At 36.7% G+C, this 21,839-nt stretch overlaps 1 protein-coding gene across 10 annotated transcripts in view; it reads right to left on the reverse strand.

Annotated features, from left to right (window-relative positions):
* Positions 1–3,026: 3,026 nt before the first annotated feature.
* HERC4 (HECT and RLD domain containing E3 ubiquitin protein ligase 4) overlaps positions 3,027–21,839 on the reverse strand; it is a 29,392-nt gene continuing 10,579 nt past the window's right edge. For 5 of the 10 annotated variants that reach the window (XM_015866403.3, XM_015866401.3, XM_015866404.2 and 2 more), the window contains 19 exons: positions 20,405–20,535; positions 19,334–19,494; positions 18,850–18,926; positions 17,260–17,384; positions 16,671–16,730; positions 16,043–16,154; positions 15,521–15,710; positions 14,791–14,963; positions 13,372–13,488; positions 10,939–10,962; positions 10,372–10,470; positions 9,650–9,817; positions 9,382–9,525; positions 8,415–8,581; positions 7,556–7,622; positions 7,239–7,321; positions 5,968–6,151; positions 5,270–5,372; positions 3,027–4,454 (listed from right to left, as the gene is read on the reverse strand). In XM_015866403.3, the coding sequence (XP_015721889.1) occupies positions 4,246–4,454; positions 5,270–5,372; positions 5,968–6,151; positions 7,239–7,321; positions 7,556–7,622; positions 8,415–8,581; positions 9,382–9,525; positions 9,650–9,817; positions 10,372–10,470; positions 10,939–10,962; positions 13,372–13,488; positions 14,791–14,963; positions 15,521–15,710; positions 16,043–16,154; positions 16,671–16,730; positions 17,260–17,384; positions 18,850–18,926; positions 19,334–19,494; positions 20,405–20,535 (2,394 nt within the window). In that variant the 3' untranslated portion in view covers positions 3,027–4,245. Of the gene's footprint in view, positions 4,480–5,269; positions 5,373–5,967; positions 6,152–7,238; positions 7,322–7,555; positions 7,623–8,414; positions 8,582–9,381; positions 9,526–9,649; positions 9,818–10,371; positions 10,471–10,938; positions 10,963–13,371; positions 13,489–14,790; positions 14,964–15,520; positions 15,711–16,042; positions 16,155–16,670; positions 16,731–17,259; positions 17,385–18,849; positions 18,927–19,333; positions 19,495–20,404; positions 20,536–21,147; positions 21,263–21,839 lie in introns of those variants that run through there. The other 5 variants (XM_085554034.1, XM_015866405.3, XM_085554035.1 and 2 more) reach the window with 3 other exon arrangements.

The raw sequence follows: 21,839 nt of genomic DNA on the forward strand, positions 1-21,839 counted from the left end.
TCAGCAACACACTATCATGCACATTTGCAGAAGACCCATATAGTATACTCAAGACAAAAGACAGGCCATGTACAACAATTATGGCTGCTGGTGTTACTTTATCGATCCATAAGAGTGTATGTAGTTCAGAAAACACAGGTGGATTTCTTGTAGGCTCCAGTGTGTAGCACTGCAGGTCACTGCTAACCAGTCAATCTGGTTTTAGGCCATTAGAGCCTTAGGGAAAGTTCTTAAAGCTTTTTTCTTCAAACCTAACTAACACAAAACTGAACAGCGCTTTCAAAGACAAGACAGCAGCCTGATGATTAGTTCACCCACTCCAGACTGAGCCACCAACTGAGAAACACCCACTGGTAAGCAGTGGAAACCATCCCTTGCCAGGAGACACAGATATTCAGTTCTTCCACCAACAAATGAGAAATGACAGCTCCATAGTACAGGGGTTACACAAAGTCAGAGCCACTCACGTGGTGCTCACCATACACTACTTCAGCACGATGAAACCCATGTTATTAAAGGAAAGCTTTCACTCTGTATTCATCTTAACTGCAAAAGTTCATATGCCTTTAATTATTAAGCTTTGTTTTACAGCTATTTGTATCTGATGGTACCACACTGCATTCAATTCCTGGATAAACCAAGCTCATTTCAAGGTAGAGCAGTGCAATGAACTGGAATCCTTCATAGGAATGTAAACCTTCAAGGGCAATTCTGCACCTTGATGAATTATATACATTATTACTAATCTTAATAGTAGCAACTCCTATGAAATGCTTAAGCAGGGCTCGGTTTTAATATTTCCACACTGGCTCAGAGCAACAGCCCTTTGATTTTCCCCTGGAAAACAATGGGCAAGTTTCTGTGATAGAGGCAAGTAAAACAGTCCGTGTAGTTCTGTCACACAGCTGCAGTACATCTACTGCTAGGACAAAAACAAACCTTCCTTCAGTAAACACAATGCAGATGGATACAGCTAACCATCCTCCAACAGAAATTCTGAATGCTTATCAGAATGCTAATCCTCTTTTCAAAACTGCTAGTATATGTGGAATAATACAAGTATATAGTTGTAATTACAGAGTAAAAGGATAACCCAGAGGGTATCTAAGAAAAGACTCACCAGTGCTGAGGCTTTCAGTTGAGATGGATGCTCACCAATGTTGAGGCTCACCATAAAAACTCCACAAAGGAGCAAAATCCAGAAAGAGATGCTACCTTAGTGGTGGTCAGCCCTTAAATGGGATCTAGGAGAGGTGGAGTCAAGCTCCAACTCTTCCGGGAGAATTACCTTCACCTGTGCTCCCACAGCTGACTCATTGCTTGCCTCAGGTGGTTAATCAGAGCTTCAGGCTGTGATCAACAGTTTCCCTTACACCACTTTAGAGATTTTTAGTTATTATAAAACATTCCCACTGGAACCCAAAATACTACTTTCCCCCAGTTGTTCACATAATCCTTTTGAAACCCTACAGGTTTTCCTTGCTTAATTGGAGATGGGACAAGGAGGAAAGCGTCTTTCTTCGTTAACACCAAGGCAACTTTACCTAAGCAGGAAGTTAATTTTTTCTCCTTCCTCACATGATGCACAGCATTGAATACTGTACACAAAATGCCACTTAATCCAAGTAGGGGGAAAAACACTTCAGCCACCCACTTTCTCCAACCAGAGGAAACAAGCCAAAGCTAAATGCTTGCTTAAGTCCTTCACACAGCTCTTATGACCATTAGCAGACCTAACAACAAGGTAAGTATTAACACCCTTGTGGCAGAAGTAACATAAGGACTAGTCACTGTTCTGGTACTGCATAGAAGTCTTTTACCTTGTGTAATGTTTGGTAACAGCACTTGTTTCACTGCACTGAACGAGCTAACACCTGCACTGCACTGTAATCAGGACTGTTTAGCAGCTATTATCCTGCTCTGTAGGATGCAACTCCATTTCTTGCAGAGGTGGATAGAATCAAGGCTGAAAGTGCAAAGGTGTTTCAGGTTAACGCAGCCCCAAGGAACGTGACTCTCACCCTGCTTTGTCAGTGGGCTTCATACAGTGTGAAATTTAATCTATCACCCAACCCCACAAGGCTTACCAATTCCACTAAAGTTCCAAGAGAGCACGTCTGTCTTTCTGATGCTGGAGAAATATGCAGTAAACATTAACTACAACTCCAAGATAAAAGGCATCTGAAGTTTTCTAGCACATCCTAAATTGAGCAAATGGTCAATAATGTTCAATAAATAAATGTTCAATAACTGCACTGAATTCTGTCTCCAATTATCTCATCTACAGAATAAGGCTGTTGCTTATCTCAGATCAATAAGATGAAGAATTCAATATGGCAAAGTGGCCTATAGGGAAATAAAAAACAAACAGTGCTGGGTTCACACGCTATGCATTATAATCAAACCTGCACAACTGAACAGAAAAATAACACACCTATCAACTGGGTGCACTGAGTGAAGGAAGGGCCCCATGGACAGCAGGGGAAGAAACAGCATTTACTCAGGTAATGATACACAATGGAAAAAGAGACAGCTTGATGTTTGTTTTTTTTCACTTCCTAATTTCCAAGTACTTGCCTTCACAAGTTTGGTGTTCCATAGTCTCAGAAGTTTTAATATTACCTGGTAAAATGAAGGCATAATGTAATTTTTTTTTCCCCTCCTTTCTCCCACACAGATTAAGCTGCTGCAGCATTTGTCAGATTCTCGTATTTCACATCAGGGAGAACTTGCCAGCCAGGTAACACATGTTGGAAAAGATGAGATATAAAGGCTGCACGTAAAGAAATTATCAGAGGTTACATTGCATCAGAATGCTGTAAAAACAGTTAGGAAAGAATGCTCTTAACAGCACTGACTGCTCTGTATATCTACATCTATTGAAAAGTTCAACAATTTATTCTAATGAATGAATTTCCCTACTTTGGAAGTGAGCACGCTTGATTTACTGCACGCAGAAGTTACCCTTTGATTGAATGCCTCACTGACGCATGATGCAAGCATCCATACACATCAGTCAACAAAGGTTTTCATTCAAGACTTTTATTATAGCTTGAATTTTTTTTTGTCACTGCATTTAAAAATCTAAAAAAAATAAATATTTGTTTCACAGCTGCAAGTCACATCATATGCATTAACACCACACAATCTGGAATTTAACCAGAGAAGGAAAGTCAACTCCAAAAGTGTCCAGCTAAGCACAATTGTCTCATGGCATTTATACTAAAAATAAAATCTTAAGAAAAGGGGAAAAGGGTGTTCAAGAGTTTTTTCAAATGCATTTATCTGGAAAAAAGTGAAAATTCTATTAGAAACCATAAACTACACTTTCAGCATTTAAAAATAAACGTTTAACCTCTTGACAGCAACAACTGTCGGGAGCATCTTTTTTCTTTTAAGCTGTATTCTTGACACATGACTGCAGAGGTTCCCAGTGATAAATTAACCTCTTTTATAACTGTGTCCACTTACAGAATCAGTCCTTAAAAATAAAGCAACGTATTAAGTCAGCTCGTCCATCCATGTATTAAAAATGCCATTGTATGCAGGCGTTTTTGTTGTCAGGTTTTTTTGTTGTTGTTTTTTTTTCTAACCAGCATTAAGTGACTGCTTCATGGAACTTGTTGGATTGTACACTGTGAAGATGAATGTCTTTCAAACAATAATTTTCATTATTAAGGTTCTTAAAACAAACCAGAAAAATATATCTTCAGAAATCAGAGTAGTCACTTTTTTTTGTTAAAAGCCATAAAATAAGCTCATATTCAATTACAAGCCATAGAAACCATACTGCTATCGGAACATAATTATTTTATCACAAAATTTTATTATTTACAAAATGAAAAGTTACCAAGTGAATTTTATCAGGGAAAGACCTAAATATTCTTACTAAGTGATCTGAAAAACTTAAGCAAGTCTCTCATGCACTCACACGCCAAATTGTCTGCATAAGATGAAATGTTAATTCATGTTAGTGAAACTTGACTCCCACTCACAATACTCTCATTTTATTGCAAGATGGCAAAATCAACATGGTTTTGTACAAGATTTATTAAGACAGTACCTCATTTTTGTTCCCCCTCCCCCCTCTTTTGGCTCCAATGAATATCCATACCACTTAACATTTTGCAAATAATCAATTATATTATCATCTCCATCATTTAATCCACTGAATTTACCACCACAAAAAAGACACAAGAAGTTAGTTTAATGATCCCACTTTACACAGATCTCTCATTCCTGAAGTTATACTAAACTGAAACCTTCGTAGTGATCTATAGCCTGGATCAGCTTAGATTTTAGGGTTTCTTTATCTGTGTATTTTGGAAGATCAAGAAGATTAAAGCAAGTGTGAGCTACCGGAAGATAACCTTCTCCACCTCCAGTTGGCTGGATGACTAGTTTAAGACACTTCATTCCAAGGATTGGAATACGATCACTGCCTGTCAGAAACACTGCCAAGAAAAAACAAACAAAGTCCTGAAAGCAGTTTAGGTTAAAACACCGTGTATTCCACATAGGCTGTTCTAGTTCTTATTTATATTTATCCATTATTCCAGCTGTACTTAGCTTTTCATGCTGAAATTGTTCAGATAAACTTGAAAACAAGAAATGACTTAGCCTGATCTCCAGCCTGCATAAGTGAAAACTCCCCTGTAACCTAACGTTATATACAAAGGAAAACATTTCATTCTCTCATACAAAACCAGTGCCCTTGACAGTCAAGATCAGAATTGGTTACCTAAAAATCACTAGCTTTACCTTTAGTGTACTTCTGAGCATCCTGAATCAGTTTGTTCAGTAAGAAAGTGGTTCTCAACATCAGCTCATTCACAAGAAGTTTCCCTAACTTGTACAGGCTAAGACATTTTCCCTCACATCAGTATCTTTAGGTACTGACCACCAGTTATAACTTGGCTATTCCACCTATTTACAGTGAAAAAACTAGAGAACGTGAACCTTAATTCAAATCACAGGGAAAAAATTGTAATCAGCAGACAGATGCCACCAGTAGCTCACACTGTTGGGCAATTCTTTTATTTGAAATGCTGCTTTGGCCTTCTGCGGCCTTATAAACCTCCACCACCCAAAACTGTTCAGGACAACTCCATAAAGGTCACAGAAAAGCTTATAATCAACTGCTTCTACTCTGTTTTTTTTTCCCCCTCCATATGAAGTTAATCACACCTTTACCATTCTTATTGCATGAACCTGAAATCAGTGATCCTGTTCAGTTAGAAGTTTCTGCAAAGTACTGTTGAATACTTACACAAAAACTGTTTTTTCTTCTCCAAAGGCAACTGATGAAAAACCTCCCAGAATATTTTAATAGTAGGATGGTCTGCCCAGTATTCTCCTTTGTATTCCGTATTCTAAAACAAGCAGGAAACTAAGTTACTTCTCAGTAGGATAATGCTGCAATAAAGTATAAATAACATGGTTCATGACAAGGGATACTTGCACTGAAAGTGACACGCTGCCTTCTTCTTGGGTCAAATTTCTGCAGCTCTTCAGTCTGATTTTAACTATATGGACAAATGGATGTACCTCAAAGCAGTCTCAATCAATGAGAAGTTGTAATAAAGTCTCACAGTGAGTTTCAGTAACCAGAACTACCTACTTATATGGGCTGTATGCATTTTGTTCACTTTTCCCCTTCTAACTTAACTTTACAACTGCCTTTTCTTCCTCTTTATTCCCCCCAGCTCTGATTTCCTTCAAAAATTAGATGAGAAAACTTTCAACAGAAAAATATTTTAGTGTCCTTATTTACTGACAACTTAAAACAAGAAGATTCTCAGTTACGCAGTCTATCCAATAAAGGCTGCACTCACATACCACATGCTAATAGAGAAAACAGAGCTTAAAATAATACTTTGAGATTATTTTTGCATCCTGAAATTAAAAAAATATATACGAAACAAAGCGCCAACTACGTTGTTTGTTCATTTTTATTTTTTTTTTTACCTTCTCCAGTTCTTTCCAATCGTAATTTGTGTTCCCAATTACCATTGACTGTAACTCGCTGGGCTGGAAGAGCTGAAGAACTTTCCCTCCACATACTTTGTGGAAGCCTGCATGGAATGCATTGAATAAGGAAGCTACTGATTTGTTGAAGATGTAATCCACGTACGCATCTACAAAATCTTGCCTGTACAAAGACAAAACAATTATGTTGAGAGGAGAAGAAAACAAAAGTATGTGTCCATAAACAAGTAGCCATTTCAGTACAGAAAACTTCACGGGAAGTTGAGCAAAAAGGATCCTAGGCTATTATGTGCTCCACGTTACAGCCACAGTGAAGATGACCTGAATGAAAACGGCACACAAACATACATTTATTCCAAGACAGAGACAGTAATGTACAAGACAAAACCAAGAGTGTTTTGCGTTACTGATTTTCAGGCGTCACTGCACCCATCACAGTGAACTGGACTGAACAGCAACACACTCATAGGCCTGGAGTTGTACACAGTATCCTGAAGCCAGCTGGTGCCAAAATTGGTGTATTTTGGCTTTGCTCTGATTTTATTATAAAGCATTACCATATGTGCACAGAAGATGAAAATCAATTTCAAGTAGTCATTTGAGTCCTACACATTTAAAAAAAATCAGGGAAAAAAGTTAGGATACATGAAGTTAGAAATACATGAAGGGAATGACCAACAAGGGATAAGAAAGTAATATTCTGCACAAATAGACGTGAGTACCAGAAATATTCTACCTATCCTCCAAGAGCAGAAGGGGAACAAAGGGTAGGAGAAGCTGCTTTTATAAAACAGATTTAACAGAACCCATGAAAGAAGGAGAAAACCACACCCCATGTATTCATTAGACAGTGACACTAGATAACAGACTAATGTACCTGTTCTACAAAGTGAACTCTTCTCTGAAATGGTATTTCACATACCACATACATAACAGCATCTAAGTTGATGTTTTCACTGTGACTCAGTAACTTTCTGCAGAACCATTTCTGACCTTCTGAAATCACGTATTCAAATGGGCACTAAAGAGTTTCAAAATACTTCTGAGGCCAAAGTGAAAAAAAGATTTTGCATACTAAGCAACCTTAGATGTCTAACTACAACAGCTACTTACATCATACATAAGAGAACAGCTTGGAAAACAACAGTAGCAACTAGTGAAGCAACTTAACAAATTATCTCTTTAGCAGCCCAGTTACATTCCCACAGCAGACAGTAACACTGAACTACTTGGTGATCCAGAACACTCACCTATTTTGTTTGACTACAGGAATGTCAGCACCATTAGGAACAAGTTCTTTAATTTCTGTTGTACCAAAATTTTCCACAGTGATCTATTTAAAACAAAAATAGTATGAATTTTATTTATTGTGTAGAGGACTTCTTCCCACCTTTTAGTTAACAGTATAGTGAATGGCAGATAGATCTTAACATGTTAAGCACAGAAAAATAAATTGAGGACAATCAGCAGCCAATATATCTGCCCAAGCAATCCACCAGATGAAGCTGTAATACACAGTACAAACTACTAGTAAAAAACAAAGCTTCCAAAGTCAAGAAAAACTTACAGTAAAATTAAGACAAAATGCCTCTTCTATGTCATCCTCTGGATAGTCTAGTAGTTGCTGCATTCCCCTGAAAAACAAATTACAAAGTACATGTACCAGTGAGAGGAGTACAAAAAAGTTCTACTATGATATTCCAGTTAATAGTTTGCTGAATTGCAATGCTGGGAAATTTCAAGCAAATCACTTTGCTTTCAAAAGTACAGAACGCGAAGCTTTAAAGAAACAATGGCTTGGTTTTCCTATTATTTGTACTGTTGTTTCCTTTTGATTCTCTCCAGGAGAGAAGAGAGAAGATTAATACCCCAACATCTAGCTTCAGTTCAGGGAAGGATTCCCAAGACAGAGGTGCTAATTTCTTATTAACCATTGATGGTGTTTCCAATTATCTTGTTCAATTTCTCCTTTACCTACGAAAAGCTTTTGCATTCATAACACTGAGGCAATCTAACTCCACCTGAAAATCCTACCTGTTGTTTCCATTCATATCCCTACAAGGGCAGTTATTTAGCATGCACTTGCTTCTGAAATAAGTGAAAATGCTTCCTCCTCGGATTAATCAAAATATACAGAACTAAAACTATGTTCACACTTGTTTTATAAAATTAATAGTAGAATCTCAAAGCTTTCAAGTTCCAAAGGTTCTTGTAGGACAATAAAAGCACAGAAGAGATGAATATCAAAAGCAAACACTTAGAGAAGCAGCTCTTTAACAATAGCACACATCTGAAATGGCACAATAACTACAAGTTACTCTGAGATGTTTATCCTGTGTGAACGGCATGCATTTTCTTTAACCCTTCAAAGGAAAGTGTTGAATTCAAAACTAATTCCTAATCCCACTCATTTTCCTCTTGCTTACCTGCCAACATCTGGCATTAACTCTTTTAAATCATCCAGGGATGGCTTCTTATTCAACAGCTTTTTATACAAAGCCAAAGGGAAGTGAAGGTCTACAATAGTAAAATTATATATTGCTAGCCCACAGACAACACCAATCAAATGAAACAAGTCACTGTCTTCAAAGGTCTAAGAACAGAAAACAGACAAAATATTTTAAAACAAGTTATTTTAATCATTTATAATCCAGAAAAAAAGGTATGCATATTAAAACAACAGCTGAGATACAACATGTTTTGTATTCCAAGAGATGCATGCTGCTGAAACTACCGTATAAAGATTCCATTTTTGTGAGTTATTATTACAACACTCATATATATTACAATACTTAAATATATTTTTATTTAAATTAATTGGGAAGGAGAGGTGAGGAGCTTGCTGTTGACTTCCTGGGACTAAACAAGTTCTAAGACTTTAAGGCTTAGAACACAACTGTGAAAACATTAATATCCAGATATCAGTGATATAAGAGAGTGCTAACTAGAGTTAGTTAGCGTGTTCCACTGAAAGAGGACTAAAAAGTCCATGATCAAAACTTCCAAGCAAGTACAACCAGGTCACTACCAAAAAGTGGGCCAAAAAATGCAAATGAATGCAGAAAATAGAGGTTTGATATGCCACATCAATTTTCTCCTCCTCTCCAATTCTACTTTTGGAGTCAACTGGCCCATCTGCCTACTCAAGTCATCTCAGCTGGGGACAAATGGTAAGGAGTAAAGTAAGGAAAAAGGTTGGGGGAAATAAAGAAAAAGGAAAAAGGAAAAAAAGGGGAAAGTTTTGATCTAGCAATGACAAAAATTACAGTTTTTCAAGATTACTTCTTTCAGCTTCTCCTCTCAAAATAAAACTACCACAAACTCTTATGTTTATACATAATTAACAAAATATTTTAACTGAAAGAAAAATTATGACTGCCAATTGCACCCTACCTTGTCAGAGAACCAGATCAGCCTGGACTCTTCGTAATACCTGAACATTCCATATTTGGGATCTAGCAACTCCCTCATTATGAGCAAAAAAAATTCTTTGCGAACACCGCCAACATCAACAGCTTCTTCCCCTACAAAAATAACCTGAAACACACACTTCAATTAGCGCAGAATAGAGAAGGAACATGAAACAACTTTTGTCTAAAACATACTCTCAATTACTATCACATCAGTGAAAGACACTCAGGTCAGTATGTACTGGCAGTACCTTCAGAGGCTTCTTGTAGTCTACATTCTTTGTTTTCCTTAGGACTTCCACAGCATCTCCTACAATATTGTCTCTCCTCACCATCAGTATCAGGCATGGGTTAACAGATTCAAATACTGGCAGAAAAAGAGATGACAAATTCTGCCTGTGAGCCTGATCAACAGCCATCTGGGAGGGGAAAAAAGAAGCAAAATGTAATTATCAGTAGGTGACTTAAGATTCCTATCAACACTAATTGGTCTCATCAACACTAATACACGTAGAGAAGACACAGAATACAGCTTCTGACATTCCAAGTAAAATACTCTGGGTTAGAAAAGGAAGCAAAAAGGAAAAAATATGTACATAACACCTCCCTCCTCCCACTAAAAAAAAAAAAAGCATTTTATCTAACAGGAAAATGAAGCCTATTCGGCATGACAGAGCTATTTAAAAGTATCCTTATTACTCAGGGCTAATGTGAAAGAATGCACCCAGTGAACAAAAGGGGAAAAAGTTCAATGGATGTTTATATAAATACTAATTTTATTTCAGCGAGATTCCTACCAGCTTCTGCCATATACAAACTTAGAGGAAAAAACCAGATCCCTTACTCTCATGGAGAAGAGGATTGAGTTGGCAGAGTGGGAAATAACTGAGACCACCAAAAAAGGCACACCAACCCTCCAAAGCCTCCAACTAAACTCAAAATAAGTTAAATCTTTAAAAGAACTGACTCATACCTGCATCTGCATGACTGCATCTGTTTGCAGAAGAGTTGTCTTCGCCTGGGCATCAAAAACAAATGGGTACGTGCAAATGGTAACAGGCATGTCTGTTAGCTAGAATGAGAAGAACCATGTCATCATTCTGTTTATTGACGAAAACCCACAACCACAATTAAAGAAACAATTACATTTATATTCATTTAATACATCTATTTTACTGAAAAGAGAAATAAAACTTCACTCACTGTTAACAGAGGACCTGAAATACCTCAGAAGTGAAGGACATGTTCAGTATTTCAGCTAAGAAAAAACCCACCCCCACTTAAAAGAAGTGAAATTAGAATGTGTTAAGTTCACTCCTTTTGTTACAACTAGTAGATACCACCAAACAAGTCTGTTTTCAAACTCTGCTCTGAATTTGCAACAAAGTTACATACTACTGCCCCATAAAAACCTTCTCAGTTTACAGTCCTAATGAGTTAAAAGCTTTACTCCTAATGGAACACATCACACAGTCCTTGGCACTCCTGTTTCTGATTTCCTTACATTCCAGAAAAGAAACCAGATTGCAGCCCATCTTACCTCAGTTAATCCATGGTTGACATCCTATGACAGCATTTGCACAAAGGCAGCAATAATTAAGATGAAAAAGCAGCATTAGTGTCTGCATTAATTATTCATCTCTGATGTAGAATTATTTAGCTATATCTTCCCCCCCCAAAAAAAAAAGTTTTACTGAAAAACTGATAAGCATTGTAATTAATCTACAAAATACAACTATGCCTTTCAATACCCTATATATGCTCTTAAAAGGGAGCATCAGAACACCTCTTAAATGATTATTCCCACACATTAATAAAAGACATTTGCTTTCACAGATATTTTCAATCTAAAGTGATTACAGCATGTCACATTGAATTCAAAACACTTGAAATGAGCAAAAATTTTAAGTTAACAGAAAAATTGGTCATTAAATTTCAATCATTTAGACCGATGACACTGCATATGAGAAAAGCAACTGAGTTTTGCGATTTGAGACAGGCCAATACATATTGCGATGCCTGTGTGGAGACATTCAGAACAAGTCAGGTAACTGCTAAGGAACTAAGTCATGCACCTGGTGGATAAATAAATAAACATGAAATGTGAAAATACATGAGGCTCTGAATTGCAACATGTAGACAACTACAGCTCAGACAAAGTGATGGCCAAAATAACATCATCTGTAAAACGTGCTCTCTACGTATCTCTAATTCCTAAAGGAAACACTTTCAGCAGTCCTTTTCCCACAGGTAGATTTACGCAATGCTGTACTCTTGTTGCTGCGTTTATTTCTAATACACTTCTTCCTTCAACTCCTTTAAGGATGTTATTCAGTAACTTTAATATTCCCCAACTCCTCTTTTTTTAAAAGCACAGCATTTCTTTTTCTTCAGTTCTTAAAAGTACTCTTCTTTTACTTTTTTTTTCTGTTATTTTCCTCTCCACACTTTACTCAAGGAACTGAATAAACAGCTTTGTCTCAAGATATGGCAATAAAAATATGACAGTGGCAAAAGAAATTCTGATTCATTACTAGTGGTTCAGTAGGCAAGTAGGGCTTCTTATTGTAGTATAATCAAAAGCACAAGAAACTAGTGGATATGAAGGCAAGAAAAGGCCATCCAAAACACTGATACAAGAGAGAAGACTAGTGCCATGGAACTTCTTTCAGATCTATAATAAATCATAGTAATTGGACTTAAAGACACATACATGATGAAATAATAAATGATTAAAGGGAAGTCAGTATCTAGTATTTTCTGACTGTTGTAAAGATCCTGCTCAACTCTTCTGATTTGACTAACAAATGCAGCTTTAAACTTTAAAATAAATCCATTTTCCAGCTCTCATTTTCCTGTATCTCAGAATTCTTTTCCCTGATCATGACAAATGCAATTCTGATTTGTTTGCATCCACACAAAGCATGGCTGTGAAGGTCACTATCTTTCTAATTCTCTCTATCCTCCACCAGCATACTCTATTCCAAATGTACAACCTGCCTCTATTTCCAAGACGCTGCAATATTTACCTACACCTTCTGTATCTCATTTACTATATTATCTGTCAGCCACCAACCTACCTCAAGCACTGATTATTTTTCTGAAAAGCCTGGCTGACTCAAAGCTCTGATGGCTATAAATATCAGCTCATTATTTCCTTTCCTCACATCCCCTCCCCCACCCCCAGGGTTCCTGCTGTTGCTATTTTACTTTGCAGTTTTATATTCTTTAGTAGACAAACCACCATTTGCTTTGTATTCATCAAATACAGAGCAAAAGCAGGCTTTCCTTTTTCAGGACCTTCTGGATACCACTGCAGAAGAGTTATGTTTATGTAGACAAAGCAAGTATATTAACCTACTCTATTCTTTCAAGACTAAAGTCAACTGTTTGACAATATCTTATCCAAGTGATTGTTTCCATGCGTGGTCATTTACTCCCACTCCCACTCTATTTACAGATCCAATAAACAATTACTTCACTTCTCATCACTACACAGTGATAAGCACAATATAATATTAATTATCTGTTCCCTGTAAATCCCTACTCTGTTTCCTGACTTAGTTTTGCAGGACACATTCAGCTTTCTTTAAGTCTTGATTACTCCGACCAAACGTAGTTCACATGGTGACTTAGGTTATTTGAGATGCTGCCCTACCAAGAGTTATCACTTCCCTAACTTTTGATACAGCAAACCTTAACAGGTAGCATTCTGAGTCACCTTTTAGTTAATCCATTAAAATGCTAAATGGTGTCAGTCCTAAGAATGATACCCTACAAGAAATACATCTATTTAGCACGTCTTCCATAACTAGTACCTGACATAAGTTGAGTCATTCATTATCATTGTCTGTCATCATACTTGTATGAAAACAAAGTGTACCTATTTAGAGAATCTAGGAACTTCCATAAAAAGACAAAACCAAACATAAGGTGGAAGGGGAAGATTAAATTTAAGCAAAAGAAGCCTTACCATTCCAAATACCTGCTGCTGGACCCAGTTGACATAGTCATTTCTGATATCTATCAAATCTTGTATTTCATGAATATAAAATCTGTCATACTGGATAACTTGTCCTCTTTCATTTACCTAAAGAAATTAAGTTTATCACTTTGTATCATCTTTTTACAATGGATTCTTTTTTATTTTTCAAGCATTCATTATGTCAGCCACAGATACCCAGCCACTAAAAAGTTCTAGGAAAACAACAATGCCTACAAGCAAACAAGAACAGTGGTAAAGATAAGGAAAGATGGATTATTCATAATTCCATCCAAGGTACAAAGAAAAATAACTAAGTGTACAATACTGCACAACGCAGTGCTGCCACCCTGACACATCATGAGATCACACAGGAACATTTGCTTATGTACGAGTTTAAGAGCAACAATTCAAGAATGTTGGCCTTTCTGACACGATGAATACTACTTCAGTTACATGGTATGTAAGGAACAATTTCAATTTAAAAATACTGAGCTTAGAAAGATAAGAGACAGAAAGATCCTTTTACAAAGCGTAATTCTAATCCCAGACCCTCCCAGAAAATGCACTAAATTTGCTTTCCAAATGACAGATAAGCACCAGTCACTATCAAAACAGAAAGACAGGATTTCATCTTTATAAATGGGTAATCTGAATTTATTTTCTTAATCACAAAAAAAAAAAAAAAAAAAAAAAAGTAAATCCATGAAATATCCTAGAAATGTTTTTTTCTTATTTTCTTCCTCTTACCTTAGTTCACATCTGGTAATTATTAAGAATTTGTCGATAAACCTACTGTTTATCCCACCCAACTGTTCCTAAATCTATTTCTACATTGTTATTACTGCTGGGTTTAAAAAAAAAAAACAACATGAATTTGGAAGAGGAGATCAGGAGGGGGAACTTCAGCAACTGTTACACACAACAGCTTCTCAGGCTTGTGATGTTTAGTCAGGTTACTATGAATCATTTGGGCTATTTTTGTTCAAAGCTCAAAAATTCATTGATTTTCATGTATTAAATTAAGACACTAAAACCCTGAGTAAACACATGACAGGAGAAATTCCTGTCCTGGTAAAACTGCTCAAACCTACCTCAAAACACAACCTGCTCTTACCTTCCAATATTGACCTTATTCACTGTCATTTCTGAACTATTTCTTTCCAACATGCCCTCACAGATGCAATTACTTGGGTCAGTCACAAGAAAATAGATAATTCCATCACCATCTCAGATGAGAGTCCAGAATTCTAATATTTTTTTAGATCCAAAACAAACAACTACAGATTCTCCTGTAGATGTCAAGTCTAAACATTTAAAACTGTTCAGTTATTTAACTTCTTCAACAACTACACAGCACACAAAAAAACAAACAGATAAAGTAGTCAGCTCAAACTGATGTAAACGTACCCTGTGCAGTATTTCTAGAACTCTGAAAGCTGTGTGTAGAAAGTTTGTAAATATTCTTCGTTCGGATGGAGGAATGCCAATCTTATAGAGCTTCAAGAGGTGAACTACAACATCCTTGTAGAGTTCCACTATTTTGAGGAATAATGGAGGTTCAAGTACAGACCACCAATTTTCTGTCAACAAACAACAACCATACAAATATAGTACTTGCCACTACAGCATTATATTGTTTTTTAACTCAAAAGAACATTTTCTATTTGAAAATGTACTTGTCAGTTACCAAAAACTGTAAGAAGAGGTGAGCAGAGATAGAACATAGTTTGGATGCATTATTACACATTCAGCTCTTTACAGAGCAAGATTTAGAGAAACAACAGTCTTCCAACTTTAAAACGGTCCTGGTGTACTACTCCATGGTGTTACTTTCTCTGCCCACCCTGTTCTGGGCTATTAGTAGCTGAGCACACATAAGCACTACTAAAATGGGGAAGGCTCTGAAGAACAGAAAGAGACTTTCAACAAACTTTTGAGTGCAGAAGCTAGGATAGGTGTTTTCTTTAATATTATGCAACATTAACCCTTAACTTTCTGATTGAAAAATCCAACAGAACTGTAAATAACCAGCATGTTGTTGAGACCACGTCTTCACTGATTAAATTCTTAATATTTTCATTCCTACATCCTTTTAAGAGTAAAATAAATAAATAAATAAATAAATTCAATTTCTTACCAAGAACTTTCAAAGGAGCTTTTTCTAGTTTCAGAATTGCTGTACCAAACGGAATAGCTAATGTTGTGAAATTGTTTGCATCACTCATCAGCGGGCACTCTGGTAGAGTGAGATACAGCCTTAAAGCTTCAACATCTGGTAAAGAGCTGCTCAATTTTGGAATAAGGTTCTTTTCCAAACTAGCTGCCACCTACAGAGCGTAATAAAATTCACTTCAATACATTTGTATATTTCAACAAAATCTGATCTAGATAAAAAGTAAACTAGAAAATAATAATCAAGAGTTTAAGTTAAGCTACATTATAATATTTAATTTACTGTTTTGGTTCTGGATTTTAAAATACAGACATGCAATATGCTGGTGTTACCATCTAGCACAACACAATACAGTTTTTACATATCTGTAGTTGAAATATTATTGAGTAAAGAATGCAACTAAATGTTTCCAAGCAAGCATAACAAAAGCATTTCTATATAGGTATAAAGATGTTTCGAAACATAAAGAAAATATGCAGCACAAACCTGTTGTGATATATGAGCGTGGTCAGGCTGTATAAGTTTGTGAAATAGTAGTCTAGCAGCATTCATATCAACCCCTGAGAATCTAACGCTGGTTTTGTAATGATCATCATTGCTATAGCAAGGAGAAAAAAATACAGAAAAAGACTGAATCCTGTATTTTCAGCACTCTGCAAGTTTTCCACCATGATTTTTTAGCCTTATCTACTGTGGAACTTAAGTGTCATCGATCACAGTATCAGACTTCCATCATGCAACATTCAAAGCAATTAATAAAAAATTCCAACTGCCAGGCAATCAAGTAAAAAAAACACCAAGATCTAAAACAGGCTGCACAACAAATTCTTCTTGAATCATATACAACTTGCAGCTGTCAAGTAACGAGTTTTGCTGGTTAATAGGGCAGCAGCCAGGAGGCATGCACTTCCAAGAACTGCTAGGAGACATACTGTATTTGATCCAGCTGATAACTTATATGTAATAAAGGAGCTAGAAAGTTAAAGCAAAAGCATCTGAGTAACATTAAGACAAAAAAATTGAATGAAGGTGTTACTGTTGAAACAACAGACACTAGGAAGTTGGTCACAGACTCTTCTGTTCATAGGAATACCTGTTCAAAAGGTACTCTTACCTCAAAGCCAAAAAGCTCCCATTCAGGCACCCAGCTGAGGAGAACGTTCCATCAATCTCACTGAAAGTTTTCATATGAAAGAAGTTAATTTCTTTTGTGTTCTTTTCTACAAATCAGCATTTTCTATTAGAAACTGTATTTAATTTCTAATGAGTGACACATTGTACGTATGATCTTATTCTGAGTTCAGTCTGAGGTTTTAAGTCATAAAAATCTCCATTCAAGACTGGATGCTTAAATAATGCCAACAAAGGAAGAATTTTCCAGTTCATTTTTCTTTGCACACTCCTCTTGAATAGTAGTGGGAACAATCTTTGAGTTACGCTCAAAATTCTTTACACACACTGTCATTTTTCAATGCACAACTAAATAATTAAATCTTGTATTAAGCTCAGGTGACTAAATTGTGCTGGCTGAGACACAGACTAAAAGAGCTAAATTACTTCATGACAACAAAAGCACAGCAAATAATCTGCTCATAATAAAAGTCAGTAATTAAAAATACCTTTGCTGTGTTTGTTCAGACCCACATTTACATCCAAATCAAATAAAATCATGAAAGACAACTTTTTTCCTCAACAAAGCTTACTTAGCTATCTCTACAGGAAGCCTTCCAGATGGGAAAGTCAGCAATCTTTGAATGAATGTTTCATTCACAGTCCAGATCTGCTTCAAAATGTCAGGATACCTGAAGTCATCTGGTGGCACCATGTTCTAAAGTTTAAAGAACACAACGAATCAGGCACATAAGGCTGATTTCCATGAAATCAGTCCTGTGGTTAAGCTCTCTTCTTCATTGATTGACCATTTGCCTACCCAAAGTATTACTGTGAAATAAGCTAACAGATAAAATTACTGTATTCTACTAGTTAGTTCACTGCCAGGCCACGAGCATACAGAAGAGGATCCATTCACACTTCGGGTAGCTGCCCTCCCACCCCACATCCATCAGACAACTCTGAGAATGAATCACGTCTCTCTGTTGAATATTACTGCATCAACACAGAACTTGCAATCTGATACGCTTCTCATCTTAAATGAATTACAGAGATTTCTAATAGAAAAGGGAAAGAAACAAGAAAATCATTTTGAGTAGGAGACCTGGTCCAGAAGGAGGTGGCAAGCAGCACCAAAACTAAAATAAAACTAGTAAAAGACATTTCTCTTGAGGATGCAGGCTGGCAAACAGAGCTGACTCAGTTTAATGGTGACTAGCTGTTGCCAAATTCAGTACCCTGATCCCATCCTCCAGGATCTTAATGTTTTCCTTGGGTCCAGCAGAAATATCACTTAGACACATGGTGAAACAACTTGGGGAACTGACCTGTCCAAAAATTAACTTGAAAAAAAGTCAAGCAGGCCTGGCTGAGACCCCTTAGCTGGCAAGGGCACGCAGGTCTCAGCAGTACAGTACTCACATAACTTTGAAAGAAGTCGATGCAAATTGACAAACTAACAAGTATTAAAAGGGATATTTCTGCAGCACCAAAGTCCATCTATGGCTAACGCTTTTTGTACAGAACAAACCACAATAACTGCATTCATAGAGTTCACCTCAATTAGTCATTCAGAATCTACTTCAGCTATTATGAAACTTGTACAGTAGAATCTTTTTTTAGTAGAAGAATTTTAATAGAGAAGTTTTGAGCCTCTGCTACCAATGATTTTTCTGTTCTACACCTGTTAAACAAATTCTATCACATACAGTAACAGTTACCAACAATCAGAATTGGAAAACAGGAGAAACACTGTTACTTCCCCATAATCAGAACAGGCTGTAGGAATAAAAGGTCACTGTAAGCCTGACCTGTACTCAGTTTTGCTTGACAAACACGTCTTCCCCTAAAACCTTACTGTTTCCCTTCGCTGCCTAATTGTTTTTTTTTCTGTGATTCCATTAAAAGGGAAATTTCATTAAAATGTGATTCCATTAAGAGGGAGGAAAGGCACACATTCATCACTCAGCAAAAATCTTCTGCCCAAAAGCTTCACCAACAGCTAACACTCAAACTCTATCTGAGAACTCACTGCTAAACTGATGCAATGCCTTGTGCTTCCATACTCTAAAATATTACAGTGTAGTTCTGCACCTTAATATCAAAGTCTCTTGAAGAGCATCAGAAAAAAAGAAGCTGAGTTTTAAATATATTTTCATTCCAAAATACATTTAATTTGTTACCTGTGGATAAAAGTAGTGTGCAAAACTTTGGTCCCCACCAGAGAAAATTCTTTTTACGCAATAATACTGCTCGCTGTCTGCAAGAACAATAACATAGAGGCAACTGAAAAAGTGAATTTGAGAAATACTCAAGATGCTGCAATAAACACATTCAGTTGGGAAACAGATCATCTGTTACATACCCTTGGTGTCAGTAATTCTTCACAGTGCAATCAGTAAAGCCATCTTCGACAGACTAAGCAATAAGAGCTCTAAGCTAATGCTCTAGCGCTAACAAGGCACCTAACCCAACAGCACATCTAAGCAGTTTTTGCAAGTACTTCTCACAAAAGCAATGGACTTTAAAGGACTTTAAAAGGACTTTAATAGAGCACAGTGAAAACAAACTGTTGGTAAGGAAACAATTATAATCCTGTCTCAAGATCTGCAAAACACTTCCTAAGGAACACAAATCTAATAAGTAAATACGCTAGGTGTTGCTTACCTGCAGGTACCAGGCACTGAGTACTGTAAGGAAGCCAGTTTCCTTTTACTGTGAAGGGACTTTTCCTATTACTGGTTGTTCCTGTACCTAATTGCCCATTACCTCCAAGTCCAAAAGAGTAAATTCTTCCAGAAGAGGGAACAAATGCAGTAGTGTGCTGCCTAAGGGAAATAGAATTCAGTAACAAAACCCTCAGCATCACAACATGCTTTGCACAGGCCAACCTAAGAATTTTGTTGAACAGTATGTGAAAGGTCCTGTTAACACTCCACATCTCTATTGGAAAAGCACAGTCACTGACAACATTGTCAAAACATTTTCCTGGAAACGTTCAAGGAACAGAGATGCCAGGTTTTGCCTTGAACCCCGCACAATGTTTGATCCTCCGAGCATCTCTCTAGACATTCAAAAATGTTTTGTTTCTACCAGATTGGCTGCATCCCACCTTGTTCCTGCAGACACCCCAGGTCAGGCTGGACAGGGTGGGGTTTAGCTCCTGTTGGAGCTGTAGGTGTTCCTGCTCATTGCAGAGGAGTTGGGCCAGACGGCCCTTAAGGGTCCCTTCCAACTCAAATGATCCAATGATTCTACTGTTCCTCATCCCAACACTAGTTGCCCCCTCCTCTAACATCCACTTAAGAACAATTGGTATCAAGTTCACTAAATGAAAAAGGTCCAATTTGTTATGAAGAAATCACTGCATAATACATTTTTTTTTTCCAAATTTCAACGTATGCTTATCCCAAAAAATTGTTAGAATTAACTGTTTTGGACAACCTCCCCAAACACCCTCTTTCTTTAACAGGGAATAATTAAGTGACAGCAATAAGCAAGTGCACAATTATTAACATTTTCAGTTCAGAGAATGAGAGCTCTCAAATACAGAGACTTCCATATGAGTTCTAGTGAATGTTTTTAAAACCACACTAAAGCATCTCTTTCACTAGAGACTATCTTCCACAAAAGAAAGGTTAAAGAAAAAACAAAACACTTTGTATTAGAATGTATACAAAGTTTTACACAAAATAAGTGTTTCTAAGATTCACAGTGCTAGTACGAAACAGGCCTTACCTTCCACAAGTTATCTGCGTGACAAGACTTCCCATCAGTTCAAAAACTTTCCTTGGGTTTATCTCATGGCTGGTAGAGTTATGACCCAACTGACCATAGCCTCCAGCTCCAAATGTAAAAACCCCACCTTCCTAAACAAGTAAATTACGCGGATTAAAATAATAGTATGTCTTGGAAGAAGAAAATAGTAAGAAAAAGGGGTTTAATAAATCACCTTGTCTGATAATTTTGGAATTGTGGGGAAAGGACTAAAAACAGATTTGTGCAAGAGGCCCCTGAGACAAAGAAAGATCACAAGGTTATTAGCATCATGAAAACGCAGCATTGCTGTCATGGCTATTACCCTATTTGTGTTAAATCTGAGCCTTGTAATTTCACGTTATTTGCGTTACTGACAGGCACTAATCCTCGTCCTTTCCTCCTTTCCAGATTTCATAGTGACCTATAGTGGTATATAAACCACATTTTTGGTATCACCAAAAAGTATAGTTTGGCTTTTAAACACTGAATGGGATTTTAAAAACAGTTATTAAATAGGGAGCTGCCCTCCTCAGAAAGACAATGCAGAGTATGACTGAAATAGTTAACTTCGTTATTTGAAAGGACAAAACAGAAATGTTCAATGCTGTTGTAAGGCAAGTCAGTTTTTAGAAGTGTTTTTGATTAATTTATCAAGAAATTAACCAAAAACTGAAATGAATGAATATTAAATCAGAAACATTTTCTTAAGTTATACAACTTACCTTACAACAACTTTAAAATTTTCCATTTTGACATGCTTTGAAATTGTAAAGCTGTTTCTTACTCTGCAACAGATTGGACCTCTGCTGGAAATCATCATTAAAATGGCAGCGTCCGCTAAGAAAAACCAACAGGTTCATTAACTGAATCAGAATAACAAACAGTGACAGGTTTTTCTGTATTTCAGAAGGGCTTGAGAAAACATCACATACATACACAGTACCACCTACAAAAGTCAAGACCTCTGGCTCTGCAAGGCCTGTCATGTAAAGGGAAGAGGATTCCTACAGGTAACAAATTTGTAGAATTCACAACATATTCAATATTTTGAGTCTATCAGTCTTAAAGCAAGTCTGAAGTAAACTTCTGTACATAAAAAAGGGAAAAAAAAAATTATAATGTAAGTTAGAAACTGTTTTCTTTACATTCTGTATCTCCATAACCTTATATGATATATAAATATCAATGTTAGAAATGCAAAGTTGCCACATCTTCCCTAGTCAGAAAAAGAGAACATTTTATAATAAAATGTCTTTGTGAATAGTTTATTTTTCCTTTCACTGCATGTGAAAATATGCGAAGCATATACGGTATGGCCACACTTAAGCAGACCACATTATTCTGAACTTCATTTGTTGCAGTGCAAAAATTGAAACACACACACCAAGAAGCACACATTCTCCAAAAGTAAATA

This window comes from Coturnix japonica, chromosome 8, assembly GCF_054131305.1.
Source record: "Coturnix japonica strain WE chromosome 8, WE-NBRP24, whole genome shotgun sequence".
Classification (NCBI taxonomy): domain Eukaryota; kingdom Metazoa; phylum Chordata; class Aves; order Galliformes; family Phasianidae; genus Coturnix; species Coturnix japonica.